This window comes from Arachis ipaensis, chromosome B10 (genome assembly GCF_059453495.1).
Source record: "Arachis ipaensis isolate K30076 ecotype BB chromosome B10, ASM5945349v1, whole genome shotgun sequence".
Taxonomy (NCBI): domain Eukaryota; kingdom Viridiplantae; phylum Streptophyta; class Magnoliopsida; order Fabales; family Fabaceae; genus Arachis; species Arachis ipaensis.
The window spans coordinates 34,912,350-34,934,626 of NC_142435.1; the positions used below are offsets into that span (position 1 = coordinate 34,912,350).

Below are 22,277 nucleotides of genomic sequence, written 5' to 3' on the forward strand. Positions count from 1 at the left end.
GCAAATCAAAATCATATTTCATATATTTATATAAAGAAAAAGTTTAAAAAATCATCACTTTTATTAAAATTTGGTCAATACTTTATTATCAAAAGAAAAATAAATAATTTTTTATTATTAGATATAATCTCATACTATTAAAAATACTATCGATGACTAATTAATTACTATAAATCATAAAATCTACTACCCCTAATACTCCTCAAATATAAATATGTATAATTCATTCTGAATGTATATTTTATATTTTATAAATAATATTTTTGTTATAATTTTATATATTTTTATTCACCTAGTTGTTATTATTTACGTGAAGAATTTTTATTTTCATGTAAGTTTCACTTATTATTTATTGGGTGTTAATTTTAAATTGTGGCTGTGAGATGTGTGTTTTTTAAATTATGAATTATGATTTTATACTCCTTAATATTGATCTTTTTAAGCCTCCCAAGTTTATTCAATTTGCACAATAGTCCTCCTTCCTTTGTTGTTGTAATGGATTTCAAAGCTATTGCAGCAGCCCATCCATGGGTTCCATGATTCCACCCTTTCTTCTCTAAAAGGTTGCTGCTTAAAGTGGAGTCAACAAGAAACTTTTATGCATATAGGGGCAAATTTTGGATTTTTTTTTATTTTAAAAATATTCTTAAATTTTATTTTGTTTTAATTTTATCAATTTTAATTTTATTAATATATTTTTTGATAACTAAATTTTTAAAAAATTTAGGATCAATTCAACAATAATATATGATAATTATGTCTGATAGACTTGTGTTAAAGGTTTGTTCTTGTAAAATTATTACTAAATTAATCATAATTTATTTAAAAAATTATCCGCTAGAGATAAAATTGATGCAAATCTAAAAGCTTCTAGGATAAAATTAAAACAAAATAAAATATATAAATATTTTTAAAAAATTTTAAAGACAAAACTTATATTTTATCTATTTTTTTAAATGAGACACCCAAAACGAAAATAAATATAGGGGCAATATTAAAACAAAGTATTTTACTTAAAAAATAGGGTTAACTATTAGTTTAGTACCCGAAAGATTCAGCCGCTAACAAAAAAATTACTGGAAGATGTTATCGACAAAATTGAATGATTTGAAATTGCGGCAAAAATAATTAATAATTATTATATTTTTTTGTAAATGACAAAAAAAACTTTTGTATTTAACAAACGACTTTATCCATTTAGTAAAAAAAAAACGACTTTATCCATTTGATCTGAATTTTTATAGCAATATTTAAACAAATATTTAGCAGGGGCACACAAAAAATCGAAGCAAATTTTAATCTTTAGATTTTTCTTTTTATTTTTCAAAAAAATGTGATCTTTCATAATAAAATTATTTTAAAAAAATTCACTTGACATAAAATTATCAAATTTTAATGATAAAAAAATCTTATTTTTTTAATAATAATTACAAAAATTTACATCAAAATCTGATCTCTAAAATTTTTTAATATACACATATATAATTAATATTTACATGTTTGGTCGTATTTTTAAATCTTTCAAAAATTTATTTATTGTTAGCATTTTTTGAGATTTTTTTTATCAGGAATGTAAATTTTTTAATATTATTTTAATAATTTATTTTATAAAAATATTATTTATACACCAATATAAACTATCATATATTTATATATAAATATATTTATAATTTAATTAATTTTTAATATATATTTTATAGTTGATTTTGATATTCACTTTGACATGGTTCTTTCCTTATTAAAAATAGGCGGATTAAGCAGGTAAGGTAGGGTATGAGATATATATATAAAAATTATAGACGTAGTGAAAAAAGTGAGTATTAACCTACAATTTTTTTTTTATAAAAATTTGAAATAACGACTAAATTAGTTAATGATCATATTATTTATAATTTTGTTAGATTTCTTTAAAAAAAATTTTTAATTTCAATTTAAACTTAGTTTTTTATTTTTTATTTTATTAATATGTATAAAATTTGGAATGGTTGACTTTTATTTTTGTTTGAATTTTTTTTCTTTACAAATAGAATCGAGTAGGGTAGAGTTTAAAATTTTAGACTACAAATAGAGTTACAGTTAAAAAATTTTCAAATAAAATATACTAAAATTTTTTAAAAAAATTTAAACCCGTTGATAAAATTAACCCTCTTTCTTTTCTCTTTAGCTTCCTTCCTTAATATATATATGCTAAAACCATCGTCTTATTCGTTATAACAATAATAAATACTAAATTCGGCATTTCGGCCCCATTTTTTTTTTTTTTAAATCTTAGGATGGGTAAAATTTTTATTCAATAAATAAAAATAAAAAGTTTAGGTCCTAAACTTGTGTTCCCTGACCAAAGATAAGTTACAAAACATTTCTAATTATTTATTTTCTAATCTATATTGGTAATCTTATTCAAAATAACGTTATCTTAAAAGAGCAAATAATCCATCATTTTTATAAAAATAGTATTTATGAGTAAAAAAAATAATTAAATATGCGAGTTATTTTCATGTTAGATCAGTCTTAAACTTAATGTGAAGAATTTAAACTATATGATCTATATGATATATCATTATTAAAATTAAAAAGCAAAAATTAAATATTAAAATAGAAAGATAAGAGAAGTTAGAGATGGTAAAATTTTTCGAGACGCAGAGATTTCTGTAAAAATTGCTCCGAATAAGAATCCGACTGTAAAAAATTTTTTTTTGTGGAAATAAAGATGGGGGACAAATTTTTTCCAAAGCAAGTGCAGGGATTCGAGCGGGGATCCCCGCCCCTGTCCCGCTAATCCCCAAATTCATAAATTTACTGAATTTGTCCTTAATAATTTATTTCTCATATATGTTTTAATCATTTCACATATATATATACTCAAAACTCTTAATCCTCGTTTGCATATATAACCCTTATTCAATTGTTCATACTCCATCCAACCTCTCTGCAGTCACCCCTCGCTACTCTCCCTTCTCACCGCATCGTCAGACCTCATCGTGCCATCAACCTCACCGCGTCGTGCTCTTTATTTGCGGCGTTCTTTTCCATAACTTTATCGTCGTATCCATTCTTCTCTCTGTTATCGCGTCTCTCACCTCGTTCATTGTTCTATTTTCTGTCTCGCCGTTGCGTCTTCCGACTGTACCATTTCAAAAAAGTCAACATTTTGTCATTTAGACTTTTTCTATAAAATCTTATTATTTTTATATAGAATAGATACTTGCAGCTCTATTCATATAGAAATTAATAATTAGTTAGAATTATTATATTGATGGAAAATAAAATTTTCGCAAAAAATAAAATTTCGTAAAAGATAGAAATAAAAAATAATATTTTCCACGACGAGAGACGGAAATAAAAAACATATTTAGGAGCGAAAATAAAAAGCAGAAAGACATCCCGATCCCGGTTGACATCCTAAGGCTTGGTTTGGTAAAGCTTTTCGAAGATGTGCTTGTGCTTTTTAAAAGCTCAAGCTCCTCATTTTGTGTTTGGTAAATAAAAAAAATCATATGCTTGTGCTTGCAGCTTTTAAAAGATCGGGGTACTTTTGAAAGCACCTAAGATAGAGCTTTTCAAAGTTGGCTTGTGCTTTTCAAAATTTAAAAGTCTAATATAACTTCATATGTTAACTAATTTTCAAATTTAATGCTTACATTTATGTCTATTATAGTATTTTTAAATTTTAAAAGCTATTTTACCAAATGTAATTGTTGTTACTTGTGATTATTAAAAGTAATTTTTAATTTGGTTTACCAAACATAAATATTACAACTTTTAAAAAGCCATCTTTTAAAAGTTAGCTTTTATAAACTACTTTTGAAAAGTAAAAGATTTACCAAACTAAGCCTAAGAGAGGCGGAAGAAAATAAGGGACTACAGTTGTGTATGTGACCATGTCTAAGGCAAAGCAATAATAATGCACAGAATCACACAACTTAATATATAAGGAAACCACGTATGTCTAGGTGAATAAAAAAAAATAGAATTGCTATTTTAGAAAAAAGAGTGCTAAAGGATCAGTAGAATTTGTAATGGATAGCTATTAATTAGTCATTATCTATGATGTATGGATATTGACACGGACACAAGACACGATACGATATGGGACACACTTTTAAAATCTTATAAGATACGGAAATATGCATACATATAAAATATAAATTATTTTTTAGATAAATTGTAATGATATTTTGATATTTTATTGATATTAAAATATAAATTAATTTTTGTAATTATTTTTAATATCTTATTTTAATTATATTAAGTATTTAAAATATTTTTTGTTTTAATAAATAATAATATATACTATATCTAAATTTATTTCAAGAATATATGTTAAGAATAAGACTGGACACGCTGACACGTGATGATATTTAGGTGTGTCCAAGCGTGTCCGGAGAATAATTTTTTACTTTTTATTAAGACACGGTTGGACATAGCTGACACGCGTGTCGGATGAATGTCGGTGAATGTCCTATCCAAAATGTGTCCAACACGTGGATACGATAACTCAGCGAAGTGTCCGTGCTTCATAGGTCATGATCAATATTTTTAATAGTATGAGATGATATCTAATAACATAGAATTACTCAATTTTCTTTTAATGGTTAAATATTGGTTAGATTTCAATAAAAGTGATAGTCCCTAAGCTTTCTCAATTAGAACAAAAATAAAAAAAATTTGTTGCTTAAAAGAAAGTTATTTCCAATTTGTTTGCATGACCACATATATAATCACTTATGAGTGAGAATAAGTATATATAGAGAATTAATTTATAATTATATTAGTCAATTTTTTATTGTAAAATTAATTTTTTTTAACTTTTGTTTTTTGTAAAAAAATTAAAATTTAAAATTTAAAATTTAATATTTATAAAAAATAATAACTTTAAAAATTAATTGATATTTAACTACTCCTAAAAGAAAAGAACTCTTTAATTAATCTTATCATATAGTTCATAAGATGCAATGAATGAACATGCCAGTAACTCATAATTTCCTAATGAGTTATTGGTGAAATTGAAATGAATGAATGAATAGTTCAATAAAAGTGTGACAAGTAGTCGATGGAGAAGTAGGTTATCCTCTTTATGACTACAATAATGATTCTTCGGTTAGGGCTGAGACCTCACCAAACAAAACTAAATGCATTGAAGATTATTCAATAAAGAAAATTAAATATGGCAACGAGAGTAAATAAATAGAGTAATTACTAATTACCCAGTCCATGGAGTTGTAAAAATCAGCACTTTTAATAAACAGAAGGAATAAGAGTGTCATTTTAACATCTCATAGGAGAGGAAAATAAAATTTTTTCAACTTTTTAAAAGTTCAAAATAGTCCTTTCGAATTATTTATAAATTGATAAATTTTAATCTTTAAATTTTTTTATCTATTTATTTCAAATTTAATTATTCATATATACAAAAAATTTATATATTTCCAAGTTTTAAATTATAAATTAATTTTAAAAGTTTTTAAAAAATAATAATTTAAAATATTAAATAAAATCATATTTATTTTTTATCATGTAAAATATTAATTTAATTTGTAAGTACTATATTTTATGATATTTTTTAATGATGAAGAAGAGAATGAATGAGCTTGCGGAAAATTTTTATTTAACATTAAATTTTCACATAAACAGTTAAAAATATTTGTACAAATGTTTATGAAAGTAATACTTTAAAACTTGCATGCAATGCAATGCAAACTAAATCATCTATAAAATAAATTTTGTAAGTTTTGATCAATTACAAGGCCAATGTGAATGATTTATAAAATCTCAATACAATATAAAAACTCCTAATACTTTGCAACATTAAAAAAATATCTTACCAAATTCAAGTATTTTGTTCATATTTTTTTTAAGCTTTGAAATTCATTGGTTGTAATGTTGCATAAAATAAGCTTGCAATTAAAACTATTTATGCTACTACAATTAATATTATATCAAGAACAAATAGATTTTTTTACCTATAAATATTTTTCTAAATTTATTTGGTGTCAATATCTTAAGAGTTTAGGTATATAAATAATGGTCTTTATAATATAATGACATCTTAGATTTAGTTGTTATTATTATAGTTTTTACATTATCTCGATGTATGTAATATATTTTAATGATTAAATAATATTATTTTTTATAATATTTTAGTGTTAGTAAATAACTTTTATATATTGTTATTTTTTGTATTTTTTATTTATTATACATATATATTCAATAATATTTTATTATTGAGTAAAGTATTATTTTTGTCCCCAACGTTTGGGGTAAGTCCTATTTATGTCCCTAACATTTAAATCGTCCTATTTGTATCCTTAACATTTATAAAAGTGATTCAATGTTATCCTACTATCAATTATACCAACAAATCAGATTATATTTTTCAATAATTTTTACTTGGATGTATTCATTCTCAATTAGGTCTCACTTGAATGTGTTCGATTTTAATATTATACCCACTATTTGTGTTTAGATTCAATTATGTCCCTAGAAAAGTGAATTATGTAAATGTTGTAGGAATTAGTTTCAACTTTTGATGAGCTATTTTTCGGAGTGGATCATCGATTCTATCCCAGACATTTGTATTCTAACTTCAAGAAAAGATTTTTAAAACTCAAACTAAAGCGTTCATGATGTGTAATTGACGGTAGGATAACATTGAATCACTTTTATAAACGTTAGGGATACAAATAGGACGATTTAAACGTTAGGGACACAAATAGGATTTAACCCAAACGTTGGGGACAAAACGATACTTTACTTTTTATTATTTTAATTAATAAAAATATTATAAAACATTGATTTTTGAAAAAACATTAAAAATATTTGAAGGAATTGTTTTGGAACTTTAAAAAATTTTCAAAGACTATTTTGATATTTTTCAAATTTTTTGGAGATTATTTTATGCTTCATGTTGAGGATTGATCTGTCCAACCTTTGCACATGTGAATATTTAACGATTACATATGCGAGTTAATATTTCACGTCAGTCACCAATAATGACTAACAAAAAAAGAAACATTGAAAACTATTTTGTGTATTTTTAAGCCTAATAAAAAACTAAAATATCCGATTTGAGAAATCTCAAAGACTAATGTGGATGATTATTCAAATAAATATTAGTTTTCCTTTATTTCAAGAATTAAAAGAATTGTTTATTTATTTTATTCGAAATTTACTAAATAAATTAAATTGTACTCATCAGTACGTACAATATAAAATGAGGTTGAACACCACTGTTCACGCATATCACATCAATTTAATGTATATAGAGCAATAGCGCTAGAATACGATCAAGATTGTTTGGTATAGCTAGTGGTACTTAGGTTAGATAAATCTTGAACAACTTTTTTATATAAAGATCCAATAATAACTACTCTCGAACATTTGACTTGCTAATTAAACATGTAATCCGCATTTGGGCATGCATTTCAATTTACTTAGGAATCCTAGTTTGGGTATTTTACCGAAAACCATAAATAGCGGTACAAATTGGTTGGAACTTTTAGTTATTGCAATCACAATGTTGCACCGCACGTTGCTACACGAGTTGATAGAAATTACGAATTCAGGTTCTCAATACATTAAATACTGTTTTAAAAAATGTATAAATTTTTATTTTTGTATTTCTTTTATATTTATATTTGTATTTTTGTTTCTCAATATATTGACGACTCATAACTTCGATACATAAAAGGACTTAAAAAATATAATCAGTAAAATAAAAAACTTTAATTTATAGACTCAAACTATGTATATCATGCTAATGACGGCGTATGTACTATTTTTAATGTATATTCCTTTATTTTTTATTTTTATATTAAAAATAATTGATAAAAAATGAAAAAAAATATACTAAAAAAATATATAAAAAAGAGCACAAGCAACATTTTTTCCTGTCATTATATTAGGACCAAACTCCGTATGCCACACAGCGAGTTTTTTAATTTTGATATGGGAAGGTGCTGGTGTTTCGCAGCGTTATGGGATTTTGGGGTGTTTGACGGAGCTGTGATGGCGTTAATGAAGAAATCGGTGGCACCGATGGGTGGGACGGAAATCGGTGGGACCGATTACTGCACTCTTAGCTAACGTCTTCCAGCACCCACAAATCGGTGGCACCGATTTAATACCCTTAGCCTCTCTCTCTCCCTAGCACAAATCGGTGGCACCGATTTAATACCCCTTAGCCTTTTCCTCACACAAATCGGTGGCACCGATTCCTTCCTCCTCAAATCGATGCCTCTGATTTTTTTTCCCAAAATTCCAAAAAAGCAACGCCGTCATAACAGTGTAAATCACCCGTAATTATCATATCCCAGCATAACTCACACCCCCAAATCATATCTAAAAAAATCAGCCCCACACAGCATGTGACTTGTTCTCACGTTAGGACTCATGTATCATGTTCATATATACTAGGGTTTTCAACTTTCATTACTTAGTCAATGTATTATATTTGCATTTATTATATGGTTTTTGTATTGCCACCACTAGTGACCAATGAAATATATGAAGACTGAAGAGTGGAGTGAAGGATATTTTAATCATTTACATCCATTATTCGTTTAGAAAATGGTAAGAACATTAATTAATATCATGTACATTTTATATATATATATATATATATATATATATATATATATATATATATATATATGTGTGTGTGTGTGTCGGATATAATTAGTAATCAATTTCACGGTGTTGACTTTACTCCAAAACGATGAATTAACAATAGATACGATTCAGAGATTGTGATTCATTTACTTTAACCGCCGGTCAAGGATGAACTTGGTTGACGCACCCTTCTTTTGTAGCTAATACATTGCATCAAGAATTTCCTCAAATAAGTTTTCCATGATGTGAAGAGCAGAGGATTTTATCCGAGCAATGTGCAAAAACAAAATACAATCATTATACATGCTTTTCAAAACTCTATCATCAATCAACTATTGTATAGAAGGTATATTTAGTTCTTATAAAAAATTTAATTATACTTTGTAAAAAATTTGAATATTTTTGTTTCGAGAGTTACCTGAAACAGAGTTATTTTGGGCATGCACGTGAGGTCCAAATGCCTTTGGCTGATTTGTTCGACGTCTTCTTCTCCAACGAAGATAAATATGTCCGACGTCTTGGTAATGGTAGGGGTAGTACCTGCAAGAGACTTCGATATTTAAGTTAGCATGGATTTTAGGAATATTTTTAATAGATTGGTTTCAATAATTTCTGAGGATGTCAAGATAAACGTAGATGTAGAGTCAATAACCACCTTTTGAGTAATTCCACCTTTAATAGTGGCTTAGTTATTCTTTTTTGGTAGAGAGGTTGCTAAAATCTCCTTTCTAGTGAATTAGAGAGATTGTAGAAGTTAGTTACTTATTTAGATAAGTAGAGCTAGACCAGTGTCGCTGAGTCCGACCTCTCTGAGGTCGGGTAGACGTCGATCCGGATAATACTTATTGATTGAGCTTTATTCATTTTGGACCTAGCTTTAGATTTTGGGCTAGGGTATGAATAGTGCCCGGATTGAGGTCGGGCTTCTTTAGGTCGGACTTAAGCACTTCCAAGTCGGCCTCGAATTCTTGTGGCTTTTGGACGAGCATGTTGAGTTTCTCCTGGAGTCGGGTGCTTAAGGTGATATGATTTTGAATGTTACGTGGTAAGCAAAAATTGAAATTCACGGATACCAGCAAGTATACTTGAGTTGCATTTATTGACTACTTATCTATTATTTATTTTCATCGGGCTTTCTTCTAGAGACAAAAACTTTTTCTTCTTCAATTTTTTTCACTTTCGTTGAGGACTGGGTATAAAGTGTTTCTTATAGTCTCCGTAATTAATTCTGAACCATCGAGATATATTATATATTATATTATTTATATATTACATTATGGTCATTATTATGATTATTAATCGTTGTATTACATGCTAAATATTTTAACTGGATTATCTACTAAGCCGTTTGATCATCACATCAGCTGAGATTCTATGTACTCTGCTTCAAGGGGTCCAAATTTTATTAATAACCACCGCTTAGTTGCTTGGATTATTGAACAGTATCTGCTTAATTTTTTTTGTTTGGTCACTATGTCAAATTTTGAATAAGTTTGCTTTCTCATTTTATTTGGTTAATAGATCATACTATCAACTACTTTAGTGTTTAATTTAAGTTACCCAATTAGTAATCATGAAAATAATCACAGTGATCACATTTCTCCTAGCCATGTCATTTAGAAAGTATTTTTGTCATTACATCTTCAATATTTATTGATGTCAATCCTTTAGTATATCTAATCCAGTGTCTTTTTCGGTATCCGGGCTTGGGTGGCCCAAATAATATACCTGATCACGGCTTTGGTTTCCTATATCTTATAACAATACCAATAACTATGACACCAGCTGCTCAATAGGTTTTTTCAGTAGTTAGATAATATAATTGTCATTATTATTGTGTCATTCCAAAATTTTATTTAAATCTTTTATTTTATTTCTCACCTTTTGAACAACTAGACCAACAATTATATTGTTTTTTATATTTATATTTATAATCTAACATTAATTTTTGATAGGCACCGATTACTTCTTATTATTAATATCAATATTTCAATTTCAATTTAGGCTATTTAATCCAAGATCTTCTTTGCTATCTGGGCCACGGTGGCCCAAATAATATCTTCAGTGGTTTCATAATATAATCGTCGTTATTATATTATTCTCCAATTATTGTTTATAAATTTTTTATTTTATCTCTCACTCTTTTGATCAATTACAACAACGATTATTATTATAATTTTTAATATTATTATTATTTTTCATATAACCTTAATATCTTTATAGGCACCGCTTACTCTTTATTATAAATTATAAATTATAAATAGATAAATAGATAAATAAATATAAATAAATAACTATAAATATTTGAATAGGTCATTCATAACCCAACCTATATCCATATCCACACACACACACACATACTCGGTCTACTTTACATCAGTTACTCAACGCACCACATTCCACACCTTCTCCCACCATTCCATACCATTCAGCTGTTTTCCCAGACTTTGGTTTTTTATTAGCCATGCAGTCACTATCTGAAATATTTCAAAAGTTTATTTACGGTTTGGTGGACCATAGGTGAGTGACCAATATGTATGTTGCTTTCTATTTATGTTCACACACACAAACCTATGTGTTTCTTTTGTAGCATTTTCTGTTGACAATCTAACCCAATATGAAAGCTTCATGTCCGTACATAACATCTTATATTGTTGATATTTTTGTGAAGTATGTGCCTTTGGCCATCTACTGACTCAGGTAAAAATGGTGATCCCAACCCTGATTTTTATAGGTTTCTCTTTCTTGCATTGGATCCTATGGCCGTACGTTTCCTTCTGTCTCAAAACCTCAATTATTCATATATTCATATTTTCTATCTATTTCATATACTCTAATTCTAATATGAAAATAATCATCTGAAGCATCATCATTTATGGTAATCAGAGCTCCATCCTTTTTTTCTTTGGCTAAATGGTCACATGCCATATTTTCTCCCGTTCTTTTAATCTATGTCATACATTTATATTCAAATTTATCTATATATATAGCACATTATTTACATGATATATATTGTGTTCATATACATGAGTTGAAAAATTATGGATAATATAAATATATTTTTCATATGTTTAATATATTGTGTCCATATACATGACATGAAAAGTTCTGGCTAATAGAAATATATATATTTGTATTTATTTATATATTTATATTTATTTATATGTATTTGTATATTTATTTATATATTTATATATGGAGATACTACCAGAAACCAAAGAGGTCTTCATGCACGTTCGTATACTTAGCTATTCTAATTTCCTAATTATGCTGAGGTCTGTGTTTAACATATATATATATATATATATATATATATATATATGTTTTTCAGAGACGAGTTCAAGTCTCCGGTTCGTTTTATCGCACTTTTCGTCATGAACTTGGTGATTTCATGATGTTTAAGGACAACTATGGGAATGAGTTTCGCGTCATGTTAGACAAGGTTGGTAACAATGCTTTTTTTTTTCGAGGGATTTCGTTCCATGGTTGCCGCGTACAACATAAGGCATGGGGTTTGGTTGCGCGCCTACTATGAAGGTGACGGCACTCTATGCACCTCTATAAGGAACCTTGACAGATCCCTCATTGTATATCCAAAGCCACATTCTCGAAGCAGCTTCGCTGTCCCAGCAATCAGTAGTGTTAATCCTCACCGTACCCGCGTCCTTTCTCGTGATGTGATCCATATGGGCGACGTTATACCTCCATTTTCCATTGAATACACTCCTCCGACTTCTCCTGTTCGTAGCAATGCCTTCGGCAGTCCACAATACTCAACCATCAGCCTGGGTTGTCCTGTGTATTTTGCCTCGACTACTTCACACGCGAGTCTCGTGGGCCAAGTTGATCTTGGTTCGCAGAGCCAATCGCTTAGTCAGCCCGCTGCAGGAGGTAACGGCCAAATTTTTTTATATTGTCGAATGGTGTTGGGGATTTCTCTCTCTCCCACAAATATTTGTTTTCTTTTTTTTTAAATCGGTCCAATGGGTATCTAAGCATTAGAAGTTTCTGATCATGCTTTTAGTTGCAGATGCTGGCAGCTTCTCTGCGTGGATTCGTCGTTAGATTTGTTTTCGATCTTTCCTTGTGACCCAGGATTCTCCTACCATGCCTAATCCATCACGCTTGCCGAAATTGAAAAACTTTTGCAGCCGAATGGTAGAAGCCTAAAAGAATTTACTGACATGCTGTTTCCTGAGTATGTTGACTCGACTGAACCTTCCGACACAGTCTTTTTTGATGAGCTCAATTTCGATAGGACAGAGTTGGCAAGTATTTTCGTTGATTTGGTTTCCCGGTTGAATCGAGACCAGCGCGTTGCGTTCGACACAATAGCAAATGCAGTTAGTCGTGGCGCTGGTGGTTTTTTCTTTGTCTGTGGATACAGTGGAACTGATAAGACTTTTCTATGGAATGCATTGTCTGCTTCAATAAGGTCGAAGGGTGATATTGTTCTCAACGTGGCATCCAGTGGCATTGTAGCTCTATGGTTGCCTAATGGGCCAACTGCTCATTCACGCTTTAAGGTTCCACTCAGTGTTAACCAGGACTCAATTTGTAATATAAGGCAAGGCACACTCCTCGCGCGTCTTATTTCATCTGCAAAATTAATTATATGGGATGAGGAACCTATGTTAAATAAATTTTGCTTCGAAGTGCTCGACAAGTGCCTTAAGAATGTTCTTCGTTTGATCGTGGATATAATCCTGATGCTCCATTTGGTGGAAAAATTGTTGTTCTGAGAGGTGATTTTCGTCATATATTGCCTGTGATTCCTCGTGGTTCCCGGGAAGAGATTGTTCATTTGTGTATTAATGCTTCGAACCTGTGACAATCCTGCCAAGTGTTGCAGTTAATTGAAAACATGTGCTGTGGTTCGCAAGATATCCACGGTGTACAATTAGAGGAATTTGCTAAATGGCTACTTCAAATTGGTGACGGGTTACTCGGAGACAGCACCGATGGCGAATCAGTAATTAGAATACCTGACAACTTGCTGTTGGGTATTGAGTATCCATGTCTGCATGATTTGGTGTTATTCGTTTATCCTGACATTTTACTCCATTCTTCTAGCGTGGATTATTTTAAGGGTAGGAGTATATTAGCACCAACACTTGATGTTGTAACTGAAGTAAATAATCATGTGATGTCTTTGATCTCTGGCAACGAGAGGGTTTACTTGACTCTGATACACTAATTAATGAAGATGGTCATCTGGAATCTGAATTATACACAATGAGCACCGAGTCATTGAATGAGTTGAATTGTTCAGGAATTCCCCAACACCGGTTAGTTCTTAAAATTGGTGTTCCTGTGATGCTTCTTCGCAATATTGACCAATCCAATGGACTATACAATGGTACACGAATGCAGGTTAGACGTCTTGGTGACCACGTCATTGAGTGCGTCATATTAGCAGGTCGAAATACTGGTGAGATTGTCTTTATTCCCAGGATTGAACATGTCACCTAATAATGATACATTACCGATTAGGTTTACTCGACGACAGTTTCCGGTTGCGCTTTGCTTTGCGATAACCATAAACAAGTCCCAAGGTCAAATGCTGTCAACCGTTGGCATGTATCTTCCAAGGCCTATTTTTACTCATGGACATCTTTATGTTGTGCTCTCTCGGGTCAGCATGCATTCTAGAATGAAGATATTATCTGTTGGTTCTAACGGCACAGTTTCAGATCATACTATTAATGTTGTCTATAGAGAAGTTTTTACCGGCTTGCTTTCTAACATTCTGCCTTGAACGATTTCTTTGTCATGTAGTCCTTTCGTAATCTTCTCGGTAAGCAGCTCTTTTATTTTCCCGTGCTTGGCACGGGTCTTAAAACTAGTTTACTTTAACCACCGGTCAAGGATGAACTTGGTTAACGCACCCTTCTTTTCTAGCTAATACATTGCATCAAGAATTTCCTCAAATAAGTTTTCGATGATGTGAAGAGCAGAGGATTTTATCCGAGCAATGTGCAAAAACAAAATACAATCATTATACATGCTTTTCAAAACTCTATCACCAATCAACTATTGTATAGAATGTATATTTAGTTCTTATAAAAAATTTAATTATACATTGTAAAAAATTTGAATATTTTTGTTTCGAGAGTTACCTAGAACAGAGTTGTTTTGGGTATGAACATGAGGTCCAAATACCTTTGGCTGATTTGTCTGACGTCTTCTTCTCCAACGAAGATAAATCTGTCCGACGTCTTGGTGATGGTAGGGGTAGTACCTGCAAGAGACTTTGATACTTAAGTTAGCATGGATTTTAGGCATATTTTTAGTAGATTGGTTTCAATAATTTCTGAGGGTGTCAAGATAAATTCAGATGTAGAGTCAATAACCACCTTTAATGGTGGGTTGGTTACTCTTTTTTGGTAAAGAGGTTGCTAAAATCTCCTTTCTAGTGAATTGGAGAGATTGTAGAAGTTAGTTACTTATTTAGATAAATAGAGCTAGACCAGTGTGGCTGAGTCCGACCTCTCTGAGGTCGGGTAGACGTTGATCCGAATAATACTTGTTGATTGGGCTTTATTCATTTTGAACCTAGCTTTAGATTTTGGGCTAGGGTATGAACAGTGCTCGGATTGAGGTCGAGCTTCTTTAGGTCGAACTTAAGCACTTCCAAGTCGGCCTCGAATTCTTGTGGCTTTTGGACGAGCATGTCGAGTTTCTCCTAGGAGCATCAGTCGGGTGCTTGAGGTGATATGATTTTGAACGTTACGTGGTAAGCAAAAATTGAAATTCACGGATACCAGCAAGTGTACTGGATCACTCAAGTAATATCACAGTGAGTGGATATCACTCCCACGAGAATTAAAGAATTGAACAAGCAAATATCAAATTAAATACCTAATTAGATTAAAAGAACCTGGATTGAAGATGGCAAGATTGAGTTTTGCTGAGAACTTTAGAGCTTGAATGATTGAATGCTTACGAATAGAGAATTCGAATGTTGATTTGAGAGAAGACAATGATGGTGAGAGTTAAGGGCTTCAGAGATGTTTATGCTTGTAGAAAAATCAAACCTTGTTTACTTATCTTGAAGTATGCAAAGATCTTTCATGACAAATCTTTAGTAACTGATTTTCAATTTCTTAATTCCTCAGTTTCTCAATAATTAATTAGTTGTCAATTAATCAATTAAAGAGGTTAACTACAAAAGTCGATTTTAGATTCAAATAAGATTTAAAAGTAGTCCTTAGGTCAAATTATATGTCATGTATTCAAGCTAGTCCTGTCCAGCTAAATCTTAGAAGAAAAACACAATTTTCAAAAGTTATTCTAATCCAAATGATATGTCATTTAAAATTAGAGTGATTGAAATTCATGTATGTATCGCAACTAATTGAACCACTATTCCTAGCCAAATTCAAAGAGTCATATGAAAGTTTTCAAACTATAATTCAAATATCAAAATTTTCAACTCAATCATAAAATAGATCAATGCAAAACTTTAAAATAAAATAAACTTAGATTAATAATCCATAGAAAACATAAATAGAGCTCCTAACCCTTTGACAAAGGTTAGTTGCCCATAAAAAAAGTGAAAGGAAACGAAAAGAAAACTATGTTGAAGAATCGAATGTCCTTCTCTGTGAACAAGGTTCACTAATTTATATCCTAAATTCTAGAATTCAAATTCAAACTATCATAATCTTATCTCATAGAAAGAAAGATAAGATAACTATTTACTGACTTCAATTTCAAATTCAAAACAATAATTCAAATCAAATCCTAACAACCAAATTTCTTAAATTTCTAGAAAGAATTGATAACTAATCTTCTAGAGTTTTCAATATTTTGGATATGATTAAAGCTTCTAATGATGTGGATAATTAATCTTGGGCCTTAATTCTTACTTTTTGAGAGTTGTAACTAGTTTTAAGTTGAGCTTGTATTAGAGGAAATTGGGCAAAAAGTCCAAAAACACACTTCCAGGAAAGGACACATGCAGGGCGTGTGATTTGGTGAAGGGGGGACACCCGGCGGAAGAAAGGAGAAAAGAGGGTCCGTTGGGCGTGGGGTGTGTCTGCCGAGCATGGTGGAGGCTTGGAAGGAGTCCGCTGGGCATAGAGGCCATTCGCCAGACGTGGAGGCTGGTCTGCCAGGCATGGGAGTTGGTTCACCAGGTGTGTCCTTGCGTGCATGCTTGCTCCATTTCCTTGTTCCTTAGGGCACGCTTTCTGTAGGCTACAATTTTTCTATACTTGTATTTTCTTTGTGAAAAAGCTTTAATTCTTACTTGTTTTTTAGTAAAAAATTTTTGAAAACACAAAAACACTATCCCAACTCCAAATATTTGATTATTTATTAAATCCTTTAGAAAACATCATAAATTTTATTAAAACCAAAAAAAGTACATGAACAGGAACTTTAAAAATTACTTAAGATGATGTGTCATTATTACATCTTTTCGTCGCCGTTCGTGCATCTTTTTGTTTTACCTTGATAACCGTGCACATCATTAAATGAGGGTAAAAATTACTTTCTTGCCCCTAGTGGCTATGTAAACACAATCCATTTTATCTTTCTCCTTTTTCAACTTCTTACTTCTTCTTCGTTCTTTTCTGTTGTTATTCTATTTTTCTGAGATGAATTTTCCTTCAAGATTTCTCTATGATGAATTTTCCTTCAAGATTTCTCAATCTTGAAGCTTTATATTGGGTATGCGCTGCTCGGGATCATTTGCTTACACTGCCTATTTAGTGTATTTTCCTGTGTTCACCGCTAAGGTTGGTATTTTCTTTCTTTGTTTTTCTTTTTGTAATGGTGCTTTTTGATATATTCTGTATTTTTGGTAATGTTACCTTGCTGTTACGTATGAAAAAATGGCTTCTTCTCACTGCTTGTTGAAGTTTCCTTATTTTCTTGAAGATGTATCTGCTACTATTACTGTGATGATTGTTTTATTTGTGGAGAGTTTTGTAAACTTTGAATTTGTAGTTCCCTTAATCCTTGCAATTTTGTTGGTTCCGGGGGTTTACCCTCAAATGGTGTCGTTTCTATTTTGATGATGGTGCCATTTTAATATCTTAGTTCTCATGTTGTTGCAATAGGGATTTAGGAGAACGGTCTGACTTCATGGTAAGTTTTCTTTGCTTTGCTCTCGTAGGTATTAATGTCCCGATATGAATACAAAGTGTACAAGATGTCACTCGTACGGGTTGTGAGAAGGATCGAAGACCGGCTAGTCTTGATGATGATGGGTTGGACTCTTAGAGCGACTGGGGGTGGTACCTACAAAGACACTCCAACCTTCAAGTCATAATGGATCCAAGAGGTAAGTGAGGATTGAGAATGTGTAACGTACCTGAGGGAGCACTTGCCTCCCTTTATATAGTTTGCAGTTGTTATCTTATCTTATCTTGTTAGCTAAGATAAGAGAAGCATTTGAATTTGAATATCGGTCAGATAGTCATGCTTACCGGGCCGGTTTGGACCGCGGTGGTGGCTTGATCCCGGTGTATCTAGGTTGTAGCTGATTTGAGGGGGACCCAGGAATTGGGTCCGGAATAGTTGCTCCCGAAGTGAGAGAGCTGGTGGGCTCGGTCTTGCTGCTTGGGAGAGCCTGGTTGTGCAAACCGTGAGCTTGGGTGTCCACGAGTTTGTCTTGGGTGAGAAAAACCCTTCTCTGGTCGATTATTGGAGCCGAGTGTCCGGGCTGTGCATCTTGGTCATCTTTGGGGACGTTTGTTGGGTCCGAAAATTTTCTCGTGTTAAGGGGTGATGAGATCTCAAGTCGCTGGACCATTGCGCTCCTTCCAAGGAGTGTTCTGTCCATTGCGTTTTTCAATGCATTATAATGACGCTTAGTGGGAGGACAGAGGTTTCGTTGTGTTTTTTTCCTTTTTGTCCCCCCCCCACCTTTTTATATTTCTTTTTGAAGAATGTTGGGGGCTTTATTTTTCATTTGGAACCACTTCTTCTCTTTCCATCTTTTTTTCTCTTTCTGGCACAAGACTTTCTATGCGGATTTCTTTAGCATTGCTTTGAACATCCAGTGGTGGTACTTCTCTGCACATTTGTCACTTTGCCTCTTCCTTTTTTGAGAATTAAGTTGGTGTATTCTGATTACTTTATTTTGCTTCTGCATTAGTGCTTTGTTTACTATTTTGTGTAATTTTGCATGCTTTTGTGTTTATCAAAGGGGAAAATGCTTGACTAGGATATCGCAATTTGGTGTAGTTTTAAGTGTTTTTCGATATGATGCTTCTATTATAGCCTTAGTATGGTTTAGGAATCCTCTGTGTATTTTGATTTTTCAGAGTAGTGGGCTGGCAGTGGGAAAATCCTAATTTAGATACAGGTATGGTGCGACGAAAGGGAATTCAGGGGAACCCATGTAAGAACTGGGATTTTTCACGTAAAACCATTTTTATAAAAATAATAAGTTAAGTGCCCGAGATAGACTCAAAATTTAGAAGTTTTAATTTAAAAATAAGAAGGTAAAATTTGGTTTCAATGAATTTTTCTGAGTCAGAAAATGTATTTTCTGCAAAAGACCGAGAACCGGCAGCCGAACCGGTCGAACCGGTTTAAGCCTACCTGGTATTGTGTTTTGAGAAAAATAAGATTTAGAAAATTGGTTTATTGTTTTAAAAGGAAAAAAATAATTTTTAGAATTGAAAACCAGGCACTAATCTTAAAGGTTTTGGCCCAAAGTGGGTCAAACGGGCTAAAAATGCTAACGGATTTGACCGGACCCAAACCGGGCCCAAGGTCCAACATATATAAGCTCACTTAATGAGCTTTTCAGCTCATTCTCCACCCCAAATGAGAGAGAGCTCGGATTGAGAGAGAAGAGAGGTGAGAGTGGGGTTTCACTATTCACCTCCACCTTCCGGGAGCCATAACTTTTGATCCGGAGCTCCGATTGATGAGCCGTTTACGGCCATGTGAAGCTCTTGATGAGCTCTTCCTTTCTATCTAAAGATACCTGGTAAGAAATTGCTGTTCACTCTCCAGTTTCATGCCCTAGATTTCTGCGTGTTTTGGGTTTAGTTTTTGAGCAAGTTTTGTGGTTTTGCTTGCTTAGGTGGTCTCTAGTAGCGGGTAATTATTGGATTTTAATCCTAATCTCGTTGGGTAAGGTAAGGTTTCACTAAACCCTCGGGTTTAGTTATTATATGTATCTTAGGTTTTGATATATATATATATATATATATATATATATATATATATATATATATATATATATATATATATATATATATATATATATGATGTTAGATTAAGTTTTGGTGTTTGTTGGGGTTGGTTGAGGCTTTGGATCAAGCTTGGTGGCTTCGTTTTGGTGTTTAGTGCATTTGGGAATCGGCCAAGGTATGGTTTCGGTTTTCTTTATGTAATATGTAATGTTTCTGAAAACTTAGGCTAATTGACCCTAAGATAGGATTGAATATTATTGGTGTATGAATATTTAAATGATAATTGATGTTAATTATTGGTTGTATTGGATTAGTGTGGTTAATGATAATTATTGGGAATTATTGGTGTTAATGAGTATTGATGATTGGTGTTGTGGATGAGGGTTGTTGATATGGTTGTTGAGTTGTTAAATATTGAGGTATGATGATTTATGATGAATGGATGAACTTTGGTTATGTTGATGAAAGTGTTGCATGGTAATTGATGATTTGGAATGGGTGATAAATGGCTATATTGATGTTGGTAGTTGGATATGGGAGATTGATATTGAAATTGATGATAGAATAATGATTGTGAATGTTTTGGTTGGAAAATTGTTTGTAATGTTATATGTTTCAGAATTGAGATTGAGAATGATGAAGTGTAATGGAAAAATTGGTGTGAATGATGAATGATAATCCAAAAGGGTAGATTGTATTGTAATTGGAAGTTTGATATTGTTTTGGTTGGATGTGGTTTGTGAAAGTTGGTAAATTGAGATATGTGAATTGGGTTGGATTTAGAGTTGTTGAATGGCTTAAAGGTTTTTGAGTTTGAAAAAATGATTGAAGTAGTATTTAGTATGAATTTTGGATTGTTATGGTATGGTTGATATGTGATTGATTTGGTTTTCGATTGAGATTGGTTAAAATTTGAGGTTATGAGGTTTTGGGTAAAAAAAATAGATTTTTGGTGAACTTTGTCTGATCATAAATTTTGTCTCCATTTTCAAAATTTGTTGAATTTGGTTTAGAATTAAAGATTATTGAAAATTCTTCGATTTGATATAAGGTTTGTAAAATTTGGAATTTTGTAGAGGAAGTTATGATCATTCAAAGATTAGTGTCGAAATCTAAAATTCTGCAGAGTTGCAGAATTTTGTGATTTTTGGTATGTGCGCACGAACAGCCTTGTGCGCATGCACACACCAATGGAGTTTTACAACTTGTGCGTACGCACAGCACTGTGCGCACGCACACGTTGGAAAAGTCAGTCTGTTGGGGGTGCTAGCACAGGTTGTACGAGTGAACAGACATTGTGAATTTTGGTACCTGTGCGTACGCACACCCCTGTGCGTACGCACACGTTTTGAAACTTCCTGGGCATGCGCACGCACACTCCTGTGTGTACGCACATGTCCTGTTTCTCAAACTTAAACTTTGTTTTTAACTATTTCACCTTTTCAACAAGCTTGTAAGCTTCTGTGACACCATCTTAAGACTCTTGGGCTTATTCTTGTGCATTGAAACATGGGAAGAGTCTTAGGAGAATTTATTTGGGTTTTACTTTAAAAAGTTAGCAAACGGAGGTTTAGGTTTCTGGTGTATTGAGGATGAGTTTGGTTGAGAGAGAAGGAAGAGTAGTGAACTTGGTGATTGCTGACAGCGAATTGAGAAATTGATGAACTAATGAGTTTGGAATGAAAAATTATGAACTGATGATGGTTGTAATGAGTTGAGAACTTGGAAAGTGATTTGAGATGAGAATCGGTGATGACTGGTGATGATTTGAGGACAAAGAAGTTATTGGATTGTTGAGAGTGTGCGGAGCCTATATCTCCAGCGTGGCAGATTGTTCTGCTGCATGACTAGTTGTTGTTGAGAGTGTGCGGAGCCTATATCTCCGGCGTGGCAAATTTTTCTGCTGCATGACTAGTTGTTGTTGAGAGTGTGCGGGGTCTATATCCCCGGCGTAGCAGATTGTTCTGCTGCATGATTTATTGTGGTTGGTTCCTTCTCTGCTGCAGGAAGTGTGCTGGGCCTATATCCCTGACGTAGTAGACTCCCTACTACATGAGTGTGCAGGGCACTATATCTCTGGCGTGGCAAAAAAGGCTACATCCGAGAGGATGTGTCGGGTTGGCATTTACGGACCGACAAGTGATATCACGAGCCAGTAGGATAGACATTCATCATATGCATCTTCTATATGCTTGTTTGCTTTGATTACTTGAGTTTGCCTAATTGTATAATATGCCTACTTGCTTCTTGAATTACTTGTTATATATTTGAATATTACCTGTGTTTTACTTACTTGCATTATCTGTGTTTGTCTGGTGCTGAGGAGGTTAGGTAGGCGGTGGCGCGAGGATCGCACGGAGGTTAGATTGACAAAGGCTGTGGGATACAGCGGTGTGATTAGTATTAGTTAGAATTTTTCTAAGTTTAGATAATCCAGTTTATGGATTAAGTTCTTTATTTATTTATTTTTTTCTAAGCTTGAATATCCGTATGTAATGTGAAGTTCTA

General features: G+C 32.0%; 1 protein-coding gene and 1 pseudogene across 1 annotated transcript; both read left to right on the forward strand.

The window, feature by feature from the left end:
* The first annotated feature begins 12,794 nt into the window (after positions 1-12,794).
* LOC107620489 (uncharacterized) lies at positions 12,795-13,352 on the forward strand. Its single transcript, XM_016322640.1, has one exon. The coding sequence runs from the start codon at positions 12,795-12,797 to the stop codon at positions 13,350-13,352; it is 558 nt and encodes a 185-aa protein (XP_016178126.1).
* A 122-nt stretch (positions 13,353-13,474) lies between these two features.
* On the forward strand, positions 13,475-14,368 carry LOC107620490 (uncharacterized; annotated as a pseudogene).
* The last annotated feature ends 7,909 nt before the right edge of the window (positions 14,369-22,277 follow it).